The sequence below is a fragment of the Quercus robur genome, chromosome 5, assembly GCF_932294415.1.
Source record: "Quercus robur chromosome 5, dhQueRobu3.1, whole genome shotgun sequence".
NCBI lineage: Eukaryota > Viridiplantae > Streptophyta > Magnoliopsida > Fagales > Fagaceae > Quercus > Quercus robur.
The window spans coordinates 67,621,305-67,632,340 of NC_065538.1; the positions used below are offsets into that span (position 1 = coordinate 67,621,305).

General features: G+C 35.5%; 1 protein-coding gene across 4 annotated transcripts; it reads left to right on the forward strand.

The window, feature by feature from the left end:
• The first annotated feature begins 966 nt into the window (after positions 1-966).
• On the forward strand, positions 967-9,617 carry LOC126726788 (leucine-rich repeat receptor protein kinase HPCA1-like). Of its 4 annotated transcripts, none has more exons than XM_050432146.1 (19): positions 967-1,103; positions 1,587-1,707; positions 1,811-1,882; positions 2,276-2,350; positions 2,452-2,523; positions 2,806-2,967; positions 3,359-3,433; positions 3,927-3,998; positions 4,098-4,169; positions 4,292-4,360; positions 4,550-4,624; positions 4,830-4,901; positions 4,995-5,129; positions 5,293-5,777; positions 5,855-6,001; positions 6,093-6,229; positions 6,481-6,700; positions 7,385-7,620; positions 9,006-9,617. In XM_050432146.1, exons 1-19 carry the CDS (start codon positions 974-976, stop codon positions 9,429-9,431), a joined length of 2,853 nt encoding a protein of 950 aa, XP_050288103.1. In that variant the 5' UTR covers positions 967-973; the 3' UTR covers positions 9,432-9,617. The 4 variants fall into 4 exon arrangements, with proteins under 4 accessions (XP_050288103.1, XP_050288107.1, XP_050288105.1 ...); XM_050432148.1 differs by having other exon boundaries at positions 1,007-1,103; positions 7,394-7,620; XM_050432149.1 differs by lacking the exon at positions 967-1,103 and adding an exon at positions 1,184-1,378.
• The last annotated feature ends 1,419 nt before the right edge of the window (positions 9,618-11,036 follow it).

The window sequence follows — 11,036 nt, forward strand, 5'->3', positions numbered from 1 at the left end:
TTCAACCCGAAAACAACGAGAAACAAAGGAAGAAAGAGCGATCGGCGGCGGTGGCGATCGATGGAAGAGGAAGAAAGATTGATGAGAGGAAGAAAGATTGAGTTGTGCGCTTGAGAGGGAGAGAGAGAGGGAGCTGAGAGTCAGGTACAGAGAGAGAGAAAAAATTGTTAAAAAAATATATGCACATGCTACAGTGCCCGTGCAAATATGCATGAGTACTGTAGCAACTTGCATTTATGCACAAGTTTACCCAAACTGATGTGGGTGTTTTTTTTCCTCATATTGTGTAAAATGAGCACCTTTTTTCATTTTGCACAATTTTACACAATTTTACATCAACTGATGTAATTGCTCTTACAATTTATTGGGATTTTGAATCCCATAATTTGGATTTGATTGAGTAATCCCAACCAGGAGATCACATCTTATCTTAACATTAATTACTATGGTTGGCCAGGTCTGGACTTGTTGACAAAGTGTGCGTTTGGAATGCACGTACATTCTAGCGATTAGCTGAAATAATGGTGGGTGTCGTGTATTGTTCATAAGACCTGTAAGTATTTTTTTTTCTTTCGAAAAACAACTTCAAAATTGAGTCATACGGCACTATTCACACATTTAAAAATTATTTTGTTACAGTATTTTCAGTTTTAAATTTTTAGTAATAAGCGGTATCTAAATAGATACACAATCCATGAAACTTTTTGAACTGCAAAAGTCAAAAGGTCATGTCGCTGGTGTTGAAACCGAAACGTTTAAAGACTTAGACAAAATTCACCAAATTAGGTATGAAAAAGTCTGGTGACACAACAAAAGATATAATTTATGCCATAACTCACCTATGTGGCGAGTTATGGTCCACTATCACCCCTCTATTAATCATAACTCGTCACGTGAGTGAGTTATGACACAAGTTATGCCTTTTGTTGTGGCACTAGAACTACCCATTAGGTATATATATATATATATATATATGGACTATGATAAAGTCCTCAGAGTAATAACTTCGGTTTGTTTAGTTATGGTTCAAAGAAGTCAGCTGTTCCTACTGCTTGTTTTCATCATATTTTCAGTTATAGCAGCCGAGACAGAAAATCGGGACTGTAAGTTCAGTTCATGTCTGTCTTCTTGTTAGTTTGTTTAGCTGTTATATTATTAGTTTGGTTAGTATATGAGAGACAAAGCTTTTGTACTTTGAACAACGATTTGTTTTACTCAAGATTCATGTCAGTTTCTGGAATCTGAGCAGTACAAATCGTATGGTTAATTATTCGGCAGCACTTGACTCTAGGAAATACTTAGTCAACACTAAGATGCATCACCAACAAATAGGTTCTTTATTTTGGTTATTTGGATTGCTGAAGTAACATAAATTTTGGTATAAATTTTTTTTTTTTTTTTTTTTTTTTTTGCCACGTTATGTATATATATATATATATTTTCCATAATTCCATCACAGGGCCTTAGCTAATGTTACACGTCCTTCCAATTTACGTGAATCTTCAATCTATTTTGAACTATATATTAGATAGTCTTGTTTGATAATTTGGAGATTGAGTTATGATGTTTTTAATATCCGTATGCAGATGTTGCTTTGCTTTCTCTCAAGAATATATGGCAGAATACACCACCCAGTTGGGTGGGTCCGGATCCTTGTGGCAAGGGATGGGAAGGAATTGGGTGCACAAATTCACGTGTGACCTCCATGTAAGCTTTCTGCATGGTTTTCGCTTTCTAGTTTTTGTTGGCACGTTTGCTTGTTCATGACAATTCCAAATTTTGGTATAAAGCTGACTTTGTATCATTTCAGAATGTTATCAAGTATTGGTTTGACAGGCCCGCTGTCTGGAGATTTCCAATTGTTATCTGAATTACAGATTCTGTATGTTTTCTATGTTCACTTTGTTATTTTAAGTCTTCAGATTCAATTTCCAACTGATATCCCTGAACCACCATTCAGCTACAAGAAACTGCAGTGCTCAAAAATATAAAAATTCACTACTTAATGTCTGTGGAAGTTATGGGGAGTATTACTCATGCCTCCAGCCTCATGGTCAATGAGATGTGGATCTCACTGTGGCCGATTATATCACAAAAAACAATGATTGGAGATTTTACTTTCTTTTAAAATGTCCTAACTAAATCAAATGAAAATCTCAATTCCTCATGCTTATTTGGTAGTAACTTGATCAGTAAGTTTAGTAATGCATTCCTGATTAGCTTCTTTCATATAGGGATCTATCTTACAACTTCCTGACTAGCTTCTTTCACATAGGGATCTATCTTACAACAAGGGCCTGACAGGATCAATCCCACAATCAATTGGGAATTTAAAGAAACTATTGAACTTGTAAGAAAATATTGATTGTTATTAACAGTCTGTGCTGGAACTCAAGTTGGATGGTAAAAATCTTCCTAACTTACTATGTTTCTTTCTTATTTGCATATCAGAATCCTAGTTGGTTGCAGCTTCTCAGGTCCTATTCCTGACACAATAGGATCTCTACAGCAGCTACTTTATCTGTAAGGATTCTGACTCTGTAATTTCTTCAGTAATTCAAATGTTTTACCGCGAAGGACAATATGAATCAAATTCCTTATGAATGCTATCTTCCATGTAATAAATGACACAACTTTAGATGAAAGGTCTACTAGTAAGTCCTGAAAATTTACCATCTCTGTCTGTAATGTATGTGTGTGTCCATATATACACATAATTCTCTCTGAGTTTCAATTTATAGTGTAGTAAAATGAAAGGGATAACATACAGTGAAATTTGAAACATTTTGTTGCTTTCATCTGCAGATCTCTGAATTCTAATCACTTTAGTGGACAGATTCCGCCTTCCATTGGTAATCTATCCAGTCTTCTTTGGCTTGATCTAACTGAAAACCAGCTTAATGGACCCATTCCAATCTCTGATGGGATCACACCTGGTCTTGATATGCTACTTAATGCCAGACACTTGTATGTCAACTCTCTTTGTGAAATGAGCTTGTTAGAATAACAATTAAGTTATTAAATTCACAATTTCCTAACGAGTTAAGTTTTTGGGAAAATCATTAATTTATTATGGCATCAGAGCAAAAGATATTCAATTTATACTCCATCTCTGCTCTACCTCTCATTTAAAAAGTTAAAATCTCCACATGGGGCTCGACTCATAAAAGGGGAATTAGGGCCCACACGCGTAGGGAGTGTTAGAATAATGGTTAAATGATTGAATTCACTATTTTATAACAGTTTTAAGCTTTGGGGACAATCAATAATTTATCAAATTTGATTTAATTTTTTTCATCTTATGACTTTATTTTCTCCAACTATAACAACCATCTAAGATTCTGTCTCTTATCATCAGTCATCTTGGACAGAATAATCTTTCAGGAACGATTTCACCTCGGCTTTTCAGCTCAAAAATGGTCCTGATACATGTGTAAGATTAGTTATACTTCTAATATCTGGAATCTCTTGTCATAATCAAGTTACATGAGAAGATCAATGCATTATTCGGTTACTTCAATATAGTTAAAATGCATATGTATATAGATAATATATATCTAATAGCCCCACTAAACTTACATTATTTTTCTATGTCATGTTTAATCATTATTCATTAATAGCTTCTTTCACATGTTACACCCTTTTTTTTTAGTTACTTGACTATTTTTTTTTTTTTTTTTTTTTTTTTTTTTTTTTTTTTTTTTTTATTTTTTAGTGAATAGGTATTGTCTCCTAAAATTGCATCTTGATCTATTGTGGTAATGTTAACCATGGCTTTCTTTATTTGCAGTAGTCTCCCTTAGATGGAGAGAACACACACACGCATGCATGCAGAGTAGATATTTTGCATCATCTTTTGCTTTTCAACAAAAAATATCTTGGAATTTCTACATTACTTTCTATCAACTCATTGATTCTTCTTGTAGGCTTTTGGATGGCAACCAACTGATTGGCAGTATTCCTTCCACCCTTGGACTTGTGCAAGCCTTGGAGGTGCTGTGAGTATCAATCACACACTCCAGAAAATTCACCAGAGATTTCTATTGGCTATGGATTCCTGATAAGTTATTGTTGTTGAATATTTGTTTTTGCTATAGGCGCATTGATGGGAATGCATTAAGTGGACCTGTGCCTTCAAACTTAAACAATCTTACAAATCTTAATCAGATGTAAGAAGGAAAGAGACATGCCAAATTTAGCTCTATATTTGCTTGAGAAAGGTTATTATGACCTGGTGTGGAAACTTTATAAGGCATGCTTTTTGATAATATATAGTTTTTTTTTTTTCCAGGTACTTGTCGAACAATAAACTGTCTGGTCCTCTGCCTAACCTTACTGGCATGACCTCCCTCAGCTACGTGTAAGTAATAATGACATTTAACATATGAATATCAATGTTAGTGTGGGCTTAAGTAAATCGTTTGTTAGACTTATCACAAAAATGATTATTTAAGCCTTTATAGCCCACCAAAGAAGATGCTCAGTCGCCTAACAATATCTAGTTCTCTTGGTTTTGAGTTTCATTTGTTGACTGAGATGATTTTGTCAGGGATATCAGCAATAATACCTTTGATGGATCAGATGCTCCTCCATGGTTCCCAACCTTACAGTCTTTGACAACATTGTATTCTCCTCCTCCTCCTCCTCTCTCTCTCTCTCTCTCTCTCTCTCTCTCTCTCTCTCAATGTGTGTGTCTCTACTTAAACATGCATTTGTGTGAAACAAAGGTGTTTATTTTTCCAGGATATGAGGAGAAATGTGCTTTTCTTTTTGGCCTTGGGTTTAAATTATTCAGTATTGATGTAAAACCTGTCTACCTTGCATGGCAGAATAATGGAAAACACACAACTTCAAGGACAATTTCCAGTTGCCCTATTCAGCTTACCCCTTCTACAGACTGTGTGAGTATCAGGCTATCAGCTTGTCCAAAGTAGCATTACACTCATTGCAATGGATGTTGATTATAAGGCAATTATTTTGACATGTCATAATAGGGTACTAAAGAAAAACCAGCTTAATGGCTCCTTGGTTATTGGCACCACCCATAGCAACCAACTCAAACTCATTGATTTGCAGTTCAATTTTATTTCTCACTTAGAAGGAAAGGAAGCATACAATGGTACATTGAAGTAAGATGAATTTCCTAGTAACTTTGGCCCATTCTATTTTATAGTATTAAAAGGACCAGCTAGTTTTTTTGGAAGTTAAATTTCCAGGAAAATGTATTCATTGTTTTATAGCCTATAATAGTTATGTCTCATTATTGTGGTAACACTGTATTATCTTCTACAGACTGGAGGACAACCCAATCTGTAAGGTGACAGGAAATCTAAATAGTTACTGCATAGTTTCCCTCTCCAATGCCTCATATTCGACACAAATGGTTAATTGCGAGCCTGTTCCCTGTAGTTCAGATCAGATTTCAAGCCCCTACTGTAGGTGTGCATATCCATACACAGGAACCCTCGTCTTCAAAACTGTGTCCTTCTCAGACTTGGGGAACAATACTTACTACAACATTCTTAAGGAATCTCTTATGGATTCTTTTCACTCCAATCAACTTCCTGTGGATTCAGTCTCTCTAACTCTGAGTAATCCCATTAAGGCTTCATCTGAGAACCTTGAAGTGAAGCTAAAAGTCTTTCCTTATGGTCCAGTTAATTTCAATCGAACGGGAATTTCTAGTATTGGGTTCATGCTTAGCAACCAAACTTTCAAGCCACCAAAACTTTTTGGACCTTTCAATTTTCTCGGTGATAAGTATGAGAAATATACAGGTAATTCTGTGTTAAAATGATAATAATTTCCGTGTTTTTTAGTAATTATCTTGATGCATCTCTCCTCATGCCAACAGAATCAAAAAAGTCATCAAGAAGTAGTATTGTGATTGAAGTTGTAGTTGGCGGTTCCATTCTGCTGTTGGTAATACTCCTTGCAGGGGTTTATGTTCTCCACACAAAGAAAAGAGCAAAAAGAGCAATTGAACACACCAATCACTTTTGTAAGATGGAGTTTTGTTTATATTTTACACTTTTTGGCAAACCATATGGGATTTGTAGGTATATTTTTCTAATTCATGTCAAATAAAGCAGCACAATTAGACCAGAGCAGTAGGGGTGGTACTATTATTAAGGTAAAAGGTGTGGGATTGTTTTCCCTTAAAGAGCTTGAGAAATACACCAATCATTTTTCAGTAGCCAATGAGATTGGATCTGGCGGTTATGGGAAGGTTAGTTTTGATTGTCCCTTAGTAGTATATCATATAAATGTATGTCGATATGCATGACCAATCTTTTATATTCCAGGGGTAAAAATATGAAAATTGTTTTCAAATTTCAAATTTGTATTGCTTTTTGCCACTTGTAATACTTCCTTTATTTTTAAATTTTTAATTTTATTTAAGACCAGCTTTTGAACCTTGTTGCTAATTTTCCAAACAATTGCTGTCACTAAATGTCTTGTTTGTCAACATTTATATAGGTTTATCAAGGTTCTCTTCCTACCGGGCAATTGATTGCCGTTAAACGGGCTAAAAAAGAATCTATGCAAGGAGGGCTTGAGTTCAAAACTGAGATTGAACTTTTATCAAGGGTCCATCATAAGAATCTTGTCAGCCTTATGGGGTTTTGTTTTGAGAAAGGTGAACAAATTCTAGTGTATGAGTATGTTTCAAATGGTAGTCTAACGGATAGTCTTTCAGGTACTTCCATCCACTTTCCTCCTCCACTCAATAAGAATTACAGTATTTGTTGACACTTCAATTTCTCATGTAATTGATAATCACATGGAATTATTCAATTCACTGGCATTTGTAGTAATTACCATTAAGTCAATAAATGTTAGGCCATACACCTTGCATCTACCTACAAAAGCAATAGAAAAACCTAATAGTAGCACAAGCATAAGAATTCTGTAGTCTACCAGTAATGCTCTCGTCCAAATATTACATGAGAGGAATTAAATAACTTGGCAAATATTGCAATTTGTCTTTAGCCTGACCCTGATCACTTCTCTCGTAGAGAATAAAATGAGTTCTAGTAAACAATCCTGATAAAAATTGTGCCAAAGGATTTGATGACTATATGCTGGGAATTTTGCCACCCAAAACCCTTTTCCTTTGTAACAATATCCATGCATTAGAATTCCACACTTGCCAGTCAATATAAGGGTTTAAATGTTTTAAGTGTACCTCATTGTCCAATTGCAAAATTGACATGCTGACATCTAGCTTGACATGCACCAGTGAAGTATTTGTCAGATTCTCATTCGTGTGTCAGTACATAATGAACCACCCTGAAACCTCAAACAAATTTTTTGAAGTCAAAAGATATTGAATCCTAATTCATTTTTTTCTCTTAGTTGAAAACTAACATATTGTCTACAGGGAAGTCAGGGATCAGGTTAGATTGGATGAGGAGACTTAGAGTGGCCCTTGGTGCAGCCAGTGGTTTGGCCTATCTTCATGAATTTGCCAATCCACCTATTATACATAGGGACATAAAATCAAATAACATCCTCTTGGATGAGTCATTAAATGCTAAAGTTTCTGATTTTGGACTCTCCAAGCCAATTGTTGATAGTGAAGGAAGTTATGTTATCACTCAAGTTAAAGGGACAATGGTTAGTTCAAAATCTTTTTACCTCTACTTCAACAAAAGTAATGAATTTGTTATGTTCTTTAATTGATAATATAAGCATAAGAATCTAGTCAGTCTAGAAGCATTTGACAATGAAATTACTGGATCAGGTTTTGGACAGAAACTCAACCCAATGCTCTCTAGTCTTGTATAAAAGTATTACCGGATTGTACCAAATTTAGAAATGATTCTCATTCTTTAGCTAGGCATTTGCTCTAATAGTATATGGCTCACGTTCAATGGATTGTCCTTGTGAAAAAACACATAAAATAATAAAAGGTAAGCAAAGCAATACATAAAATGTGACATGATTTGGCAAACTCCTTGTCTACATCCACAGGCAACACCAACCAAAAATATCCACTATCAATGATAATTACAACCACAGTCCAAACTCTCATAAACCTCACAAATATAAACTAACCTAAATCCCCAATACACCTAAAGGTTCTCTCACACTAACGTACTAGACAAAGCTTAGTTTCCAACTTTCTCTAGGCAAACTGTCTCATAATTAACTCTTATGCGCACAAGAAAAAAAGGCTACGTCACAGCTCTATTTATAAGGACTATTGCACCTCCTTATTATTCTTCTAGCTAACATAGGATTCCGAAACCAACTTGGAAACCTCCAGAATTTTTCTTTCATCAGCTGGACTTAAATGTCCTAAATTTTGCAAACCCAACAACAACAAAAAAGAGATCCCAAAAATATAAAATGAAAATCGACTTTAGTTAGGCATCTTTTCTAAAGTAAAAGTAATAGCAAGATAAACATGGTTAAAGGAACATTTTTGAAGATTTTTTAGGAATGATCAAGTTTAGTTTCTTGATATTCCAGGTGGAGCTTCTGGGAATGTTTCAAGGAATGAAGTAGATAAATGTAAAGATAGCTGCCTATTTTTTCCCTCTTTTACTGAAGTTTTAGGCCCAGCCATTGGCAAGAGATTTTTTCAAACTCACACACACATACTTCTACTAGTACCTAGAGGCCTTAAACTAATTAGGAAAACAAAGCAGCCGATAGGAGCTGTTCACCACACCAACTATATATTGCACAAAAATTTATGTAAGTGTTATAGGCAGGGCAAGCATTTCTTGTTGCCTACTATTACTACCAGAACCACCATATATTCGGAGGGGAAGAGATTTTCATTTAATGATCCCACAATCTACCATTGCAGAGTAGGGGTGGTTTCTGTTGGACCATAAGAGTACTAGTATGAGTTTGTGGTAGTTTAGGCATTCTTGATTTCCAATTACTTGAAGAAGAAAAGCTTAAGTTTCAAAATTTTTGTTTAAATATTATCTAAATTTCACAAAAATACATCAAAATCTAGCACTAAGAATGGATTTGATCAATTGCAGGGCTACATGGATCCAGAATATTTCGTGACCCATAAGTTGACTGAGAAAAGTGATGTATATAGCTTTGGAGTGCTAATGTTGGAGCTGTTAACAGCAAGAAAGCCAATAGAGCATGGGAAATATATTGTGAGAGAGGTTCAAGAGACAATGGATCAGACAAAAGATTTATACAACCTTCATGAATTTCTTGACCCAGCCATTGGTTTGGGAACAACCTTGAAAGGTTTAAAAAAGTTTGTGGATCTAGCAATGTGGTGTGTGAATAAACCTGGATCCGAGAGGCCTATGATGGTTGAGGTGGTTAAAGAGATTGAAAACATTATGGAGCTCGTTGGTGTAAATCTCGATGCTAATTCCACATCCATTTCTGCAAGTTACGAGGAGACAAGTAAGGGGAATTCCCCCCTATCCAGGCTATCCTTATAGTTGAGGCACTTGTTTTATAGTGGATTATACCTTCCAAGATAGAGCCCTATTCCAAATTTCATTCCAATCAAATGATCCACAACTGCCAATATAAAGAAATGAAATGGGGTTTTTCCAAACATCATAAAAGCAAGATTTGTTTTTTCATTTCTTCGAATAAAATATTCTAATCTACTTTGTGTAGAATATCTAGTTAGTATTGCATATCCTAATGCTTGTGTTCATATAGTAAGTTACCAGAACCGTGTTTTATGATGGTACTCTTTTATTTGTGTGTGGAGGGTTGGGGGGGGGGGGGAAGGGGGGGTTGAAACAGAATCTTAGGCCATCAACCTTGCACAAATTCGAAGGGAAGAGCAAAAAAGACGAGAATTTAAAATAGTTTGCAGAATTCCATGTGAGGCTAGTCATCTTATATTGCTCTTTTGATTTCTATGCTATGTATGCAATTCTACAATACTTTTGCAAAGAGAAAATATGTACAGTTTCCTATTTCAATTGAGATAATTGTATAGTTTTTTTGGCTGTCTTAATTAGCTCTTTTTGTTTTGGTTGTGTAGTGGACGGAGTCTTTGAAGGTCATGTACTGAAACTATTGCTTTGTTTTTTGCTCTTTAGCATGGTTGCTAAATTGATTGAACCTTGCAATCCTTTGGTCATGGTTGTGGTTGACCTTCCCTGAAACTTATTCATCAATCTTCTAAATCTGTATCCTTGCTTCATCACAACTCTACATAATTTACAAGAGCAACAAAATAGGCTACAGATTGCAACCTCAGTCATATCAATTGTCAAGTACTATGGTGCTTCTCTATACTTTTTTGTTCGATTAATCTATTTATATTTCTAACCTCTTAAAGTAAGACTTTAAATCTATTTAGATTTTCACTTGCCAAACCAGTCAAGATTATAAATAAAAAAACAAAAAAAACATGATTATCATACAAAATGTGTTGGCGGAGCAAATAGATTACACATGTACCTTAGGTGCAGGCTCACTTCATTGGTTTCTCCAACAGAGCTAAAATGTACCACTCAGTCTTATGAATTCCACGATCAAGCTTCCTATTAGCATTCCATCTTAGTTTCTTGAATCCAATATGATCCAACATTGGAATGTAAGTGGTGTTGAGTTGTGACCCCATGCAAAAGAAGTGGTCAAGGCAGAATAGGCCCCCCCTCGACCTCAACACCCTGTATATGTCATAGAGTGTGAACTCAAGCATGGTTTCTGGGATCCAGTTGCTTAGAATATGCATGGAATGCACAATATCAAGTGTGTTCTCAAAGAGAGGAAGCCTTTGGGAGACACTAACATCGATTGGGATCAATCCTCGTGAGGCAATGAAGCTGTTGAATGGACCATCCAAATTCAATGTGCTAGTGATGATTGTGACATTCTGTTCTCTCATTTTGGCAGCCTTCTATATCAAGTCCTATACAGATTGTCCCATGAGGTTTTGTATTGAGAACATGATCAATCCCATAATCAAGCCCTCCATAGTCAAAGAGCCATTGACTTGTCTCTCTACCCTTCAAGTTAAAGCAATCTTTGCAGTCAAAGTATCCTGGTGCATTCTTGCGCTTTATGAGGCACTGGTAACT